This window comes from Phoenix dactylifera, unplaced genomic scaffold (genome assembly GCF_009389715.1).
Source record: "Phoenix dactylifera cultivar Barhee BC4 unplaced genomic scaffold, palm_55x_up_171113_PBpolish2nd_filt_p 000222F, whole genome shotgun sequence".
Taxonomy (NCBI): domain Eukaryota; kingdom Viridiplantae; phylum Streptophyta; class Magnoliopsida; order Arecales; family Arecaceae; genus Phoenix; species Phoenix dactylifera.
The window spans coordinates 337,759-354,321 of record NW_024067730.1 but is presented as its reverse complement, the minus strand read 5'-3'; the positions used below and the strand labels follow the sequence as shown (position 1 = coordinate 354,321).

Below are 16,563 nucleotides of genomic sequence, written 5' to 3'. Positions count from 1 at the left end.
TCAATGTACCAAATGTACTAGATTATTGGAATGTGATCAGTGATTAAATTTGCTTACTGAATTGTTTACCAAGTATTGTGACGAGCAGCCATAAATTTAGTGACAGAATTTTGATTACTAAAAATTGATTATGCTCAGTGAGTTGTGACAAATTAGTGACGATAACCTTGTCACTAGATCAGTGACGGAATTAATAACAAATTTAGTGACAAAATTTGTGACCATGTCTGTGACGACTAAATTTGTCACTGAAGGTTGTGACAGATCAGTGACCAAATTTGTGACCGAATTCTGTGACAAAATCAGTGACCAAGTTATCTTTGTCACTAACTTAATGACTGGTTAGTGACGGGAAATACATAATTTCTTAAATATTTAATTTTTGGATTTGTAATGGTTTAGTGACGGTGATTCTGTCACGGAGTTTAGTGACGGGAATCGCCGCAGTCACTGAGAATTTAGTGACGCGTGTTTTTGTAACCAATTCAGTGACGGGAGCTCCGGTCACAAATTTCGTATTAGTGACCGAAAACATGGTATAGTGACGGAAATTTCCGTCACTATACGCGTGTTTTCTGGTAGTGTCCCTCTTTTGCCGAAGAATCAAAACAAAAATAGAATGAAGTATTGAAGTCTAGGACTACAATAATGTCAATTAATAGCATCTTATAATTGTTTGTCTTGTAAGCTAGTGCTGTCCATCACAAAAAATACTTGGAAAGCTCCTAGTTAATATGGTTATAGTGGGGTTTGCAAAAACTTGTGTGTCAAATAATCAACCATTTTGGCCAAGTTCTTTAGTCAAAACTGGAATAGTAGTATGACATGCCAATTTATAAACCTTTGCTTTAATATTATGCACTATTCAAGATATCACTTGAAGATTTGAAGTGAAGAAAGAATTTTTCTATGATAGTATTCCTGATTTAGTCTTTTCTTCAATATTCAGAATCTCTTCTTTTGACAAGCAATAACAAGAGGATGCCAAGGCATATTATTAGAAAATTCATGAGTATGCAAGCTGCCTTTCACTTCAACCATCCAAAAACCATCATCACCTTGTGTTTTATTTTTTTTCTAAGAGAGAGAGAGAGATAGAAGAGAGAGAGAGAGAGAGAGAGAGAGAGAGAGAGAGAGAGAGAGAAAGATCTACTCAAATTATAATTACTCAACATCAAATACTTAGAGTTGTACCATCCAAAACTCGAACCTACAATATCTGGTTGCTACGTAAAGTGGGGTGCATTGGGATAAGCCCCAATTCACATATCTTGCTTTTTACCTTAAATTTGAAAAGGATAACTTATAATACATGTTGGTGTTTTTCTTGAAAAAAAGGGTACAATATCATTGTGGAAGCTGAAGGGAATCCTTCAAAAAGCAAAGCAACGAGGAAGCATTCGAGGAGGTAGTAACAATGATTAGTAAGTAAGAAAGTAAGTGAGGCGGCATTCAGAACTAGCTGTCGAAGTGAATGAATTCGAAAAAATGAAGAAGTAAGGAAATGAGACGACTCTTTCTTGCCACTTTGGATAAAAATGCAAACCGATAGCTGCAGAAGTAGGCATAATGGCACCAGAAATAATATTGTTTCTAGCTCCCATAGCTAGAAAATTTTCCGGTATTCCTGAATACTTTCTTACTAAAGAAGGAGCCATTTTCATTTTAGTATTCTATTGGGATATTGCTTCTACCCTAATAACAACCTCCCTTATCACCCGATAGTCACAAATTTATCCTTTTCAAGCTTTTAATAGATAAGGCATACTGTTGTGTTGAATAAAAGGCCCATCTACAAGCTCTTCATGGGTATGAAAATTCCAGCCAAATAATTGAAGGATTTTTCTTTGCTCACTTATTTCTTGATTTTGTTGATTTACTTCATTTAGTTATACATTACGAGTTGAACTTTCTACTAAACACACTATTATTTGTTTAACATTTCATGCATAAAATTTGCATTGCAAAAAGTACTAATAATGTAGACCTCAACAAATTATTTACACACTTAGTCTAGAGTTATCTATAACTTTTTGAAATTTGTTAACTATAATTCTGTTATAAGTAATTCATGGCAATCCTACAATATCAATATTATCAACTTCAGAATACAAAGAATTGAATGGCCACATGTATGCTTCCAACAAAGTTTTTACCAAAAAAAAATCATAATTATTTCAGCTGTTGTTAATGAAGCTAAGTAGAAGTTGTAGAATTTGGCACTCTTTTTAATTCATTACAAAAATTATCAAAATAATTTAATTTATATGCAAATTTTATATATAAAAAATTCGGAAGATCAACTCCTGATTAGTATGCACAATAGATAAATTTCATAAACCCATTAAAGAAAAACAAAAGATTGAAGAAGACACAAATCTTGCCATTACATGTTTTTTATTTTTTTAGCGATCTAAACCTTGCTACTGATATTAGGTGCGGAAATAGAGTGTAAGAAAGAAAGTGAGATGGGTGGTTATTAAGTAGTTTCTTTCTTTTTTCTATTGAAAGCTTGTTGTCATACTTGATTGTGGCATGATTTGTGGGGTTTTGGGCAAGAGGGAGTTTATCAATTACTTGTAATTTTTCTACTGAATAATATTGTACTTATTTAAGCTATGCTTTTGAGATTTCAAGCATTTTAGAATTTGTGTGAATGTCTGTTTAGTCCCATATCATATATGCTAAGAATGTCTTGGATACTTAGGCAAGGTAAAAATATCAACCAACATATTTTGACTAATTTTTTGGCTGAGGTGTTAGGTTCTTATAGGAGGAGAGGAATAGGAAGGTTGACATGTCTCTTTTACCACAGTAGTTGGAAGAGGGAGATGCATAGGATAAATCAAACATCCTTGAAGAAATGTTGTTGGAATTTCTACTAAGTGGGAAAAAGGTAGTGAATGGAGAGACCAAAAGGATTATGTGGATTACAAAAAATATTTTGACTCTTCTTTTGCTCTTTGAGCTATCGCTTTGGTAAGTAAAGATTTTTATGCTCCAATATCAGTTACTATTCTATTGATGACCTCCTTAGCTAACTTGAACTACTAAATATGAGATTCTATGTATAAATATGTGAATATTCTCACCTTTTTGTATTTATTATCAGCAGAGCATCGAGGAAATCTAATGGTCACAACCCAACTCCAAATTAGATAGTTTAAGCTTGAGCTGAAACCTAGCTTTAACCTGATCCTTACCCTACCCAACCTTGGATAAAAATAAATCTAGTTTTATGTTCCACATCAAATATTTATATACTTAATTAACTACATCTTCATTAACTATATCTTTAGCCTTGTTAAGTTATATAATTGAATAATTCCACCCAATCAAGATCCCAACTGATGTAATACTTTTTTTTTGGGGGGCTGAAATGGAAGTATCATATATAACATATATGGATATACTTAAAAAAATCAAAAAGCAATACATCAAAAAAATAACTAGGCAATTGACGTAATACTTAACAAAAACTGCTCATATTCTACTTTGTTCGAAATTAAGCTTAGATTAAACTCAAAATAACAATAAATAATATAAATCTAATATAAAAAATAAGATATGAAACTAATCTCAAATCAAGCTTGATCAGATCCCAGTTTTCAGAAGCACGGTTTGCTTACACCCCTGGTCGCTGGCTCGGAACGAGCCCTAACTGTGAGGAGTCTGCTTACGGTGGGCTGGAGAGAGGAACTTTAATATGTTGTTCCTGCGGAGCATTGGATCTTAAACCCGCAGCCCCTTTCCATGTTAAAGCTTCACCCATCGCTCTTCCCCTTTCCTCGGAGCTCTAGTCGTCCGTCGCTTCGCTTCGTACCAAACGAGAAACAAAAACCCTAAAAAGGTTCGAAAAAGGGATTCGTCGATTGAAAAATCCACTTTATCCCCTAATTTTCTATTTTTAATGATTTATCTTGGTTGATTTTATCAGGGTTCGAGGGAAGAGAGAATCGGCTTGATTAGGGATCGACTCTATTCGGTATGTTTCCTTTTCTAAACTTTGGACATTGTTTTTTGTTTGGTGATGGAGATTTAGTAGCTCAAGATAATATATTAGTATTTCGCTTTCAGATGCCATTCTGCAATCTAATGCGTAAATTTTTTCAAATCGAATGCGGGGATTGACTCAAAATAGTACCTCTTCGGGATCATATTTAATATCTAAATTATAAAAGCGTTCTCGTTTCTCTTCATTGTGATTGCTTAGCGCTTTTCCTTTGGTGTTCAATTTGCTTGCTTCGAGATTGAAAATTGGCTTAGATAGCTTCCACTTACGTATTCTAGACTTTCGTTACTTTGTCATGTTTAATTTCTAAAAATGATCTTATGTATTTCGAGTTGGGCTTTATACCTCATTTTGTTGCGATATTTTTGCTATAGGGGACACCTTGGTAGTCAGTTAATGGTGGTTCTTTGTGTTAGCACCAACATTTGTTCCATCATTTTGATTGGTTCAAATGATGCATCAATTTCAGACAAGTCGGCGTATATCTTTCAAAAATTAACCTGTTATTAAGAACACAATGATGCCTAGGGAGGGCACTGGAGGACTGCAATGAGCCTTGTAATTAGCTGTTAGTATTCCAACTGCCCAGCAAATTTCTGATCATGGATTTATGGTTGCTATGGAGACTGACGGCATTTCTAATTTTGTATAAATGCTTGATATCTGGTGCAGCTATATTGTTGTGGCCCAATTTTGTCGAATTGTAGAGATGAACTTGACCCCCATGAAGTTTTTATCCTGCTTGATTATTTTTATGCAAATAAAGCTAAACTAACTGTAATCTAGATCCTATTGGTTGAGAAATGATGCTTGTTCTTCTTTCAGAGAGTATGACAGGGCAAGGAAGCTATGTCCCACCACCATATATTCCTCTTAATCAGTCAGAACCTGAAGCTGACGGTGCTTCTGCAGATGATAGTCACCCTTCACATCGTCCGATCGGTCGGGACCCTACACAATGGTCTTCTGGAATCTGTGCTTGCTTTGATGATATGCAGAGCTGTACGCTACTTTTTGCCCTGTGATCCCTAGGTTTTCACAAGGAAAAGTGAAAGGTGCAACTTAATTATATAATATGATAGAAAGTATTCCTTCCCTTTTTGCCTCTAAAGGAAATTTTGATGAACATTAGGATTTTTGTCATTCTGTTGGGGTTAGACTAGTTACTGCCCATACAATGCACTGCAATATTTCACTTACATTATAATTATCTAGGAGTCGTATGATCTAGATAGTAGAGCATCCTCCTAAATCTTTAGTAATGATATGAATGGACTAGTAAGGTTCGCTGTCTTAGTACCGGACCCTATATCGGTGCTACACTAGCTTAGTATTAGTACAATACAGTACGGAACCAGTGCCACACCCAGTACGCCATCCGTACTAAGTACCAGTACCGGTACCTTACCGATTTGGTACGGTACCGAACCGTACTATCTGGTTCGGACCAGTATGGCGTACGATGCGGACCAGTTTGACATTTTACACTATGCATACACATAGAGAGATAGTCCTGCATTTCTCTTAGATTCAAATTCTTGATCCAGAATGGTCTATCATACCTAAAATATTTTCTAATAATAAAAGATGGAAATGTACCGGGAAAAAATTAGAGAATAACTGATACTCTGTAACACCTTCAGCTTATCTTCCTTCAGTAATGCAGAATTTGGAAACATTTGATTTTGTAAAGCCTATTGACTATCCTAACAATTCTTTTTCATTTTATATATGGTAGAAATATACAATTATAAGCAGAACTAAAGAAAACTAAATTGCAATAAGCTGTCAAATAATTAATAATCATTGGTTAAAAAAGGATATTAGTTATTAGAGGTTATCAATATTATTTGCTGTGTAATTTAAGAATGTTATAGTCAGAGCTAATATTTTTTAGTCTTGACATTAACATATAACTTGATGTTTTATTATGGGATATGACCTGATTTAGATGTGATATGAAGCCAAAAGTTTAATCCTTCAGATCTATTTAGGGCTGTGAACATAGAATCTATTCATAAAACTGATTACTATTGACATCTAAAAATAGAGAGAAATATTTCTAGCTTATAAAATTGGAAGATGAGCCGAAGACTACCTACTGGATCTTTGTGAGTAGGTGGGTTTGGTTTGGAGTTAATCTCAAACCTGAACTATGCAAACTATTGTTAGGCCTAGAAACTACTCAGTGATGGAACTAAACTTACTTAAAGGTCCATTAAAAGATCAACCCAGGGTAAAACAAATCTTTGGATGGGAACCTTGTAGAGTAGAACAACCATGGATGTGCCAAAGATCATGCCACCCTCAATAATCAAAACATGTTGCAAAAAGTTCCTCATTGTCCTATCGTTTGCTCCACTTGGACGATTGGAGAGATAACATCTGTCTGACATCCGATGCATTAATCACATCCATTTTACTCCCATAGAGTTCTTGGATACCCCTGTCATGATGACATTAATAAACTAGTCCAAATTGCAATTAGAACCAAATCTGATGCCCCTATCATGTGAGTCAAATTAGAGTTTATATTTGAAATCTTCAGAGAAAGTCTCAATGGGCTTGGATATGGTTAAGATCATGTAGTATATAAAATTATAGCTTAATAGTTCCAAGGATTTAGGTGCTGGTTGTACTGGCTGGCGCATACTGTGTTGGGCCAGTATGAACACCTGCATGCATCAGCATTGCACATATTTAACTCTTTTTAATATATTTGACTAAAAAATGTTTTTTGGACACAGCTTGGTACACATCTCGACACATGATTAGCGTGATGGAATGCCAGGGGCTCTGGCTTTTAAAACCTTACTTGGTATATACATATTGCATTGTTCTGAGCTCATAGAAAAATGCATGCATACTACATACAAATTTACATAAATGCTTATTTAGAAAGTGAGAGAATAATGTTGGTGTACATATATTGTGATTTGTAAATTATTTACTACTCAGATATTGCAAAAGATTCATTGTTATTAGATATTATAGATTGTCAATTATAAATTGTTTTGGCTTCTCAAAAAAATACAAGTTTTTAGTTATTATTATTTCACCGAATATTAGTGTAAAGAGGGATGAGTCTGATGCTCAGATATTCTTATGAAGTGAATCTTGGCAAGGTCCATACTTATAGAAATATAAAGTAAAGAATATCTATAGGGGTGGTTGGCCTTATAACACACTGTAGTCTTAACCCTTGCAATATTTTAATTTCTAAAATCTATTGCTAGCCTATCCTCACCTTTTATGGTTGAAATGGATCGAATGCATATCAGATATTGGTATTCATATCCTCCATTTCTATTCATCTGATATAAATATAGATATGCATAATTAAAGAGCTAGGGTGTCCATATTTGATCTAGGTGGACATGGCTGAGTCATTTTTCAAATCAAAGAAAGATAAAGGATATTGGTTATTCTATGTTTGTTTTATGTGGATATGGATATGCATTGGATTCAGCAGCACTAAGATTCAGTGCTATAATCATGAAAGATGGTTAAGGGGCTGTTTGTTTGCCTGCAATTCAACTGATACATGTTGCAATTGGAATTGCAGTTTCAAAAACTTTTCCTGTTTAGTTATCTGTAATTAAAAACTACAAATACAACTGTTAGGTTGTATGATGCTAAAACAGATATGGTAAACTTGCAAGCAATTTGGTAAAGTTACCTTGTTGAAAACTGTGAGTTGTTTACTTTTTGATTATAGTATAATAATTATCGTATTAATTTTTTAACTATAATGTAGAAAGTAATTATATCTAATTACTATAATATCAAGTTATATAATGGCGATATAATTACTATAGGTATTGTGTATTTGCTTAGTTATCATATTATGTTATAATTTTAATAAGAAAATGAATGTTATTATTAAATTATTGTTAGATTATTACAATAATCATCCCCAACTCCAAATGGGGAAGGAATGTTGTTGATTGCAAGGTCTCAATCATTTACATGGACCCACTTCTCATTCCATTTGTGGGAATTTGATGATTTAGGGTTTAATTCTACCACATCTACTAGGAGTAGCCTTTCTAGTGCTAGCTAAACATAAAATAATGGCTTTTTTGCAACATCAAAAGGGTCCTAATGTAGTGGGATAGTTCGGATTGTTACAACCTCTAGCGGATGGTTTGAAATTGATTTTAAAAGAACCTATTTCACCAAATAGTGCTAATTTCTCCCTTTCTTAAAATAATTATAATTCTATAAAGTAATTTGATATTATAATAATCAGATGTATTCTTATAATCATAAATATATGTATTATATGTATTATTGTAATAATTATTATTAATTTTATTTGATTTTGTAATAATTTTGTATATTATAATAAAAATAAATATATATTCTATATAAATTTATGAAAATAAATAATATATATTTAACATGTTAAATTATAAATTATTAAATTTTTAATGGTTGGAGAGTGGCGATGGAAACCTTTGAGGGCTACTTCAAATTGCGACAAATTCTATGATAGGGATTGCAACCTATTTTGATTGCAGTTCCAATTACATGATTTGGGCCCCTTTTTCTAAGCTCGGATGCAGCCTGCAGTTGAAACTGAGTGCATTCAAGCCGTTGGTATTGGATGCTTCTAGTTCAAATGCTGCATTTGCAACTGCAATCTGTTCAATTGTTGGAAACAAGCAGCCTTTAGAAGTGAATGAAATGCAGTTTGATTATTTGAATATGATTATAACTAGCATGCATGTAAATGCATGAAATAGATTACAATTCCAAACATATCAATTTTTTTTCAAAGAAGGAAAGCAGAAGAAATGATAAGCCTTGATTTTGAACGTTGATCTTCAATGCTAATTCAAAAATTGCATCAAACAAAATTTACAGCTATTTCTAAATCCTCTCGAATAAATCCTTTATTTGAGGGCTGTGATTCTAGTATTGTAAAAGTATTTCTATTTACTAATGCTTTTTTCATATTAAACCTAATGATTTTAAATTTTAAAGGTTATCTTCAAACCTTCATCCAACACTGACTTTTTGATCAGAGAGAATGATTGAGGAATTTGAAGCTTCTGCCAAGCAAGATGTAGCAAGTTATAACCAAAAAGGAGAAAGAAGAGATAGCCTATTGGGTTTGGTTTCTGATCTTGATGTAAATAAAAAAACAAGTAGTATCTTGCATCAGCAAAGAGTTGATTGATTTTATTAACTTAAAGCAACATCCTTGCACCATATTATATAAGCTTATATAAAATTAAGTTTTTATATATCTAATCTGATGGAGATTACTACTAAATTCTAACATCCATAATTACCCAAACAGCAGAAATTGCACTCAATGAAAAAAATAAATTATATCATCAAAGTAATAAGAAAAACCTGTGCTGCTTATCTAGACTATTGCTGCTTCTTATTTGTTGCTTTTACTGCTATTGATAGTTATTGCTTCTGATAGAAAAGGAGAAAGGGAGGAAAAAGGAAAGAATAGATAGACAAGAAAAACAATTGTGGGTAAAGATTAAGAAGAAAAGAAATAGATTCTTGATAACAACAGATGGTTCCAGAATTGGGCAAAAGTGTAGGAGTATATCCCTTCAACTTATTTCTTCTCTTCAGAGTTAGTTATTTTGACTCAAAAAGAATTTGGTGATGGTATTGGGAGCAGAATGGATCGTCCCAAACAATTTGAACTTATAAATATTAAATAAAAAGTTTTCTAGTGTTTCATCCTATGTCACATGTGGTGCTATATATCATTTTTATACGCTACATTATAAGCAATCTGGCTATGCAGCATGGGTACATATGACACAATGTGGTGCAAATTTTGTTAACTCTTCAAAAATTTTTACCTATCCAGGTGGATAGAAAAAGAACCAATAGATACCAATTTATTGCCATTAGTACTTGATAATGCTAAGCATAACCATCAAGCCATGTTTCGAGTATTTGGGGTGACCTTTATTAGTACTTATTGGGCAATTATTCCTTCTTAGGCTGCCTCTGATGTTATGGCTTTTCTAGGTCCTTCCGAATGATTTTCATCTATCTTAGCTGAGGTATTCCCCTTATTTTCCTGAATTATTCAACAAAGATTAGAGATTAGAGTGCCTCTCCTTACTGAAGTCGCATCAGATCTTCATAGTACATGTCTATGTTGTCTCTATTGCTTCTCCATTTGTCTTTAAATTGGTCTGATACCCATAGCTCCGCCAATATACAGATTCTTCATTCTATCCTTCACAATTTTAACCCATATCTCCCTCAATCATATTTCTACTAAAAAAAAGCTTGTTTTTCTTGGACCTCTTTATTGCCCAGCTGTTGCATGCTCTATTTTCATGCATGTAAAAAAGTGTCTGCAGTTCTGCAGTAAATAATTGAATGTTGGAGTTATTTTTTGATTGATTGAGTACTTGTGATGTGCAGTAGTAGTTGAGTCTTATTGAATTTGTCATGGTCCACTTTTTATTAATCTGTAGGAAGTTATTTCTATATCTCTTGCTTGGTGTTAGCTATTTTTTATTGGAAAAAATTTTAAGCTATAGTTTCAACCATAAATAGATGGGATGGGAAAAAGTGAGCAAGCTCTGAACGAATATCTACAACCACAAAAATATTTGAATTTCCTGTGGAATTTGGCAGTTCAACAAAAATCCATTAAAATATCAGTGCATACATGCCTTGGAACAAGTTGTGGCTGTAAAAGCCCAGTTGAGTTAAGATTTTCACCTTTCTTCCTTTTCTCATGTCATACCTAATCAATTCTGTGGTACTTTTGTCATGCCTTCTAATAGAAAAACAAGCTAATTTTTTGTAAAGTGTGTGATAACCTTTATGAGTGCTAGAATGCATATCTTCCATAATAGAAGGAAATAAAAATGAATTGGTCAATACATTTGATTTATAAAATAAAGCATACCTTCCTTGTATTCCCTCGGACCCACGGCTTCACCTTGTTGGCATTATTCTATTGTTTTCTGCAAGATAGAATTATTTCCCACCCCTCTAATCAGATCCAAACAATTTGGAATAGGGGATGATAGAACTGCAATCTTCCTTTTGATCCCTTCCTGAAATAGCATTTGCCACCATCTTTTTTCCTTTTATGCATTCAATAATGAAGCATACCCCATTAATTTTGCAGGCCACTTTCTTTTCTTTTTTTTTTTGAAGCTGTTGCAGTAATTTTTTAGTGCCACTTTCCTTGCATGAGGACTCCACTGATACTTGATGAGTCCTATGCCATAATAGAAGGCATCTCAGAACCTGGTCAAGCCAAAACAGGTTTCTATGCTAAAACAGGTTCCTATGTCATTTTCTTTGTAAGCTACTCAAATGAGTGCTCAAGGCTAATTTATTTTGTGGCAGAGCTGGATGTATTCCATAATAAAAAGCATTGTGCAGAGTTGTTCTCATTGAATGCATATATTCAAGTCAAGACAGTTTGACAGTGTTGCATCTTGCTATGGTCTTTCAAATGGATAATTTACAGTTTGAATGTTGATGGCTTCTAATGTCAGGCCTCTCTTCCTTTCCAGAAGAATATCACCTAATCCGTCTCATGCATTGTGGTCTTTTTTAGTGATAAACCAAAACTATTGATCTGTTGTTTTCTACCAAAGAAAGTCATAACAAATATGGTGCTAGTCTTCTTTATAATGTATAAGTGCAAAATTATAATTCTATCCTGGAAGTTGCTTCCTTGCAAAACTTAAACCTTAAACTATCTTATCAAGAAGCATTATATTTCATTTTATTTTTTTTTTGTGCCTCTTGTTTTATCATGTCTGATTATGATAGTTTAAATTCTTCTGACCTCTGGCTTGTTGTATGTTAACGTGTGAGATTTAAAACAAAATCTCTTTTTTTCCATATAATGGTTATCATTTCAACAAGTGGGTCAGTGTCTCCGTGTAGATGTATGTGGATCTACATTATAGGTACATACTTAATGCATGAGCACCATTTCTTGGTACTGTTTAATTTTAATTTTGTTAGTCTTTCCTCTTCTTCATTGAATTATCATAACTTATCAAAAGACGTGTCTTCGCAAGTGGGGTAGGAAAAACTTCTAACACATTTCCTTTTTTCCTTTCTTGAAATAGGTTGTATAGGCACAATCTGCCCATGCTTCCTCTTTGGAAAGAATGCAGAATTCTTGGGTTCTGGAACTCTTGCAGGGTCTTGCATGACCCACTTTATCTTGTTTGGACTTGTCAATTGTCTCTGTTGTCTCTTTACTGGAGGTATACTGTCAGGATTACCAGGAGCTATGATTGCATGTTATGCTTGTGGGTATCGCAAAGCACTTCGGGCAAAGTATAACCTGCAGGTATGCCAATTTCTTTAGAAAATATATTTGAGAAGTGTCTTTTTGTTTTTCACTTTACAAAGATTACAATTTGATTTTACTGGATCAATTTTTTACTTCAGGCTTTGACTTGTTTTGTGTGAATGACTAAAAGTTGCAAGTCTGCTGAGTCTGAAAGTTATCTTTTTTTTTTGGTGATTTAAGAGGATTATGCATGTTAGGCAATAAGAGTATCACTGATAATAAATGACACGGTAGGACACGTGAAGATAATAAGCTCCTGGCACCTGGAAAGCACTGATGCTTAAAAATGCTGTCTTTGCAGTTACACTCCACCTGAGATCTGCAATGCTTTGTTCATAATGAGCGAATAACAAGTGTCCCTACTAACTTCTAAGTTGGTCCTTGCATTTGTTTATCTAAATTAGTCCTGATGGAATTATTAAATATAAGTTTAGTTATTTCTTCAAAGGAATGTTGATTGGTACCCCCTCCCATGCCCTCTAAACACAGAAAGAGAAAAAAAAAAAGAAATAAGTGAAGGAAAAGGAAGGAAGAATATTGTAGTCCTTGTGTTTGTAGACATTCATTGTCATACTCGAGAACCTTCAATGATTTTATTGGCAGTGCTGTGAGCAAAACTTCAAAAAGAAAGAGCTGTTATTATTGCTACAAAAGGAACTTCTAAGACCCAGCATACTTGCATTTTCAGTTCTTTCATAACTAGTATGCCAAAACAAGATATATATACTCTAAACTTAGAAAGTTATGAAATTAAGCCATAATCACTGCATTGACTTGTTTAAGGGAATTTCTTACTCTTAAAAATCTACGGATACTATATCAAGTCTGTACGTTATGATAATTTAACTGGAATAGTAAGATTACAAAATCTAAAGATCCTCTGCACCTGTATTACCGTGAGTCTATACAAGCCACTGTAGGCAAATAGTAGCATTTCCATGTTCTGCAGACATTTTATATATAGCCTAAGGAGGCCATAACACGTCTTCAAATGTTGCAACTGATCTTGTGCTAGTTTGCTAGACAACAATCTAATCATAAGAATTTGCTTGCTGATCTGTCTACCAAAGAAAAAGACTAACCAACATATGTCACAAAGTGGCAGCATTTTGGCATGTCAAACTCTTTGTAAACCAATACTGCAAGCTGATGAGATAGAAATGTTAGCCTCGAAGAAAAGAGTAGTCAAGAAGTTATCTTCTTCTCTTTAGATTTAGAAATTTAATGTGTTCCAGCATAATCTTTAAAATTCTATTTTTATAATCTATCTTGCAGGAATCTTGATTTCTAATTTGTTCCTATTATCAAGTTACAGTCCCATCACATGTCTAAGGCTATCATGGATGTCGTCCTACAGCATTAGTCTCAATTGTTTTTAACATGTCTATCTCTGATATGGCTAATGTTTTTTCTTTTGAGATATTCCACTAACATATTACTCTGTCATTCAAGACACTTACTGTAAAGAAATTAACCTAATCAAACCTATTTGGAGATATTCCTTCATGTCTTTTTTCTTTTCCCATCTTTTCCAGGAAGCACCATGTGGTGATTTAACCACTCATTTATTCTGCCACTTGTGCGCCATTTGTCAAGAATACAGGGAGATCCGGGAGAGGTCAGATGGCTCTACTCCTGTTCTTAAATTCCCTCCTGTGACCGCTCCCCCTGTCCAGACCATGGAGTTGGATCCACAGGATTAATCTGCAACTGCGGAACGTCTACTCGCTGTTGCTACTTCCGATTCCTAGTATACTGCTCGGCATGTTCATGCAACGTGGCTCGTATCTGTCAAAGTTTCAAAATTTTCCAGTAAAAGAGTACTTTTGAGTCTTGGAACCGCACCACTCTTCAGCTTGTGCGCATGGGTCTAATAGCTTCGCTTTTGACCTGGGAAAATTTGTGCAAAACATTGTGAGATACCATAAACTGTGTGAATGATTTGTGTTTTGACATTGTGTATAACATTTTCAAAAAACCAGTAAAAGATCCATGGATCATATAAATGATTTGTGATTTAGAGACCACATAAAAAAAGAAGAAGCTAAAACAAAGAAAAATCAAAAAGCCAGAACTGCAGGAATTATGTGCGCACACTTTGTTTTGTGTATCTGCATATGATGCCATCAACTTTGTGCAGGCAAGATCCTAAGAGTTGAGCGGCCTTTCAGAAACGTTGCTTTTTTTTTTTGTTTACTACAGGGTAACTAAATAGTGCTATTTTATAGCCTGTGATATGTGTGCATCTTGATTCAGTATCTACAGGTTTTGCCTCATCTGTTGTTCAGACTTTAAGCACTACTTGTCTTAACGTATGATCTGCTGACTCTTGCTGACTCTTGGATGGTGACGAGTGGCTTGCCAATGTCGACTAATGGGTACTTCAGGTGCAACATATTTGCGCTGGTAGAAGATGGAGAGCATTGGTTTTCTTGTATATCATTTTGCTCAGCAGGTCGTTTAGATTCAAAGGTTTCAAATAGTACATTGCAGCAGGGATATGTTTTTTCTACTAAAAAAGAATCTTTTTTTTTGCCATCGTATGTTCAGAAACTTCCCTTCCAGTAACAAATTTCAGTTTCTAGACTGCAAGCATGGTCATATGTAGCAAGCTTGTCTTGGTGGTATTGTTGCCTCAGAAATACAATTATTCCTGAGGATCTTCAGTGCATCTTAAGGTTAATATAGGAACTAGACATGCATACTTGTGGCTATCTGTCATAGTTTTGATTTTACATTTTACTGGAAAGTTACATGAATGGTGCGCAATTTTTTTTCTTGGCTGAATTGTTCTTCTTAACATACTAAAGAAGTTCCTCACTAACTTAAATTTAGTGAATTATGCACAACTTATTCAAGAAATAAATCATGAACTATAAAGCCTATTTAATGTTGTTGGCAGTATTGTTTATTGATATGTTTATTTATCATTTCGTGACATGACCCCTTTCTAAACTTTTGGTGAATCCTCCATATTTTTTTTTAATTTTGACAATACACTGATAACCAAATTGTTTTTGAAAGCCAAACTTGTGTTAAAGCTTCGAACGTTGATTTAATGAACAGCCATCATAGTTCATAATGTTGTAACAGTTTTGGAAAATGATTACTATAACAGTTTCGGGGGCATCTCTATTTCATTAAATTCTAATAGTAAACTTTGTGAGAGTTCTTTGTACAAGACTAACTTCTCATCTCTAGTCGTCCATCCCATTTGATCTGTGAAACAACGAAAATTTAGTCCCCGTTTATGACAACATATGTCAAAGTCCACAGCCATCTTTAAATACAAAATGCATCATGTTTTGCCTATTTTGAGTGCAGTCAAAATTTAGCCTGGCTGCTGCCGGTATCTGAGCACTATTTAAATATTCCAAAACTGGCCCTACACCTCTTCACTAATTCTTATAGGCAAATCATGGTATGTTGTACCAGTTTGTATCGAGTATACCATATCGGTACAGATGGGTGCCGATATCAGTACGCCAATATCGATATGTCTGGCATACCGCATACCGTATCATGCCGATACTCGATACGTTTATCTAGTGCAGCACCGGTACGGAGTCTGATACCGGTACGGCAAACTTTGGGGCAAACCATCCAGTCCAATATTTTGAATCTCTGTGTAGAATTTCCAGACGAAGAGACATTACATGCCATGATTGAAGATCAGAGGTGAAGTCAAATGGTCTAAAATTGCATGTCCTTTTATAGATTACTCTTGTTTTAGATAAGTCATGTCAAACTTTAACATTGAAAGAAGCCATTTTACCACCCTTCCAAGCAAAATAGCTTTATCCATTAGCTACTTCAGTTAGGCCAGTGCAATGAACCAGAGCCGTTAAGTTACCCAAACTATTGCTTAACAAGCCTTCTTAGTGTTGGTGTACCGAGACTCGTAATCGTTCATTCTTTGCCTTGGATAATAATTAGTCCTTTCATTTCTGCCCTTTTTATCATGCTACCGTAAAACTGCTTCTATGGAAAGCTCCATGATGGACAAATACAACCGTATTAATGGTCCTTCTTCCTGGAGTAGGAGAGACGAGAATTGCTAGGTTATGCAGATACGCTTTGATCTTGTGAAATGCTTTCTGACTCTCATCATTCCAGACTATTGGCACATTCTTTCTTAGAAGCTTAAAGATTGATTGGCTCACAGATGAATGTCTATGAATTGATTCTTTCCAAGAAGCCTCTCATCTCTTTCTAGTATGTGGTGATG

At 34.3% G+C, this 16,563-nt stretch overlaps 1 protein-coding gene across 1 annotated transcript; it reads left to right on the top strand.

The window, feature by feature from the left end:
* The first annotated feature begins 3,723 nt into the window (after positions 1-3,723).
* LOC103718105 (cell number regulator 5) lies at positions 3,724-14,344 on the top strand. Its single transcript, XM_008806773.3, has 5 exons — positions 3,724-3,850; positions 3,938-3,985; positions 4,838-5,014; positions 12,106-12,332; positions 13,871-14,344. The coding sequence occupies exons 3-5, from the start codon at positions 4,843-4,845 to the stop codon at positions 14,036-14,038; spliced, it is 567 nt and encodes a 188-aa protein (XP_008804995.1). The 5' UTR covers positions 3,724-3,850; positions 3,938-3,985; positions 4,838-4,842; the 3' UTR covers positions 14,039-14,344.
* The last annotated feature ends 2,219 nt before the right edge of the window (positions 14,345-16,563 follow it).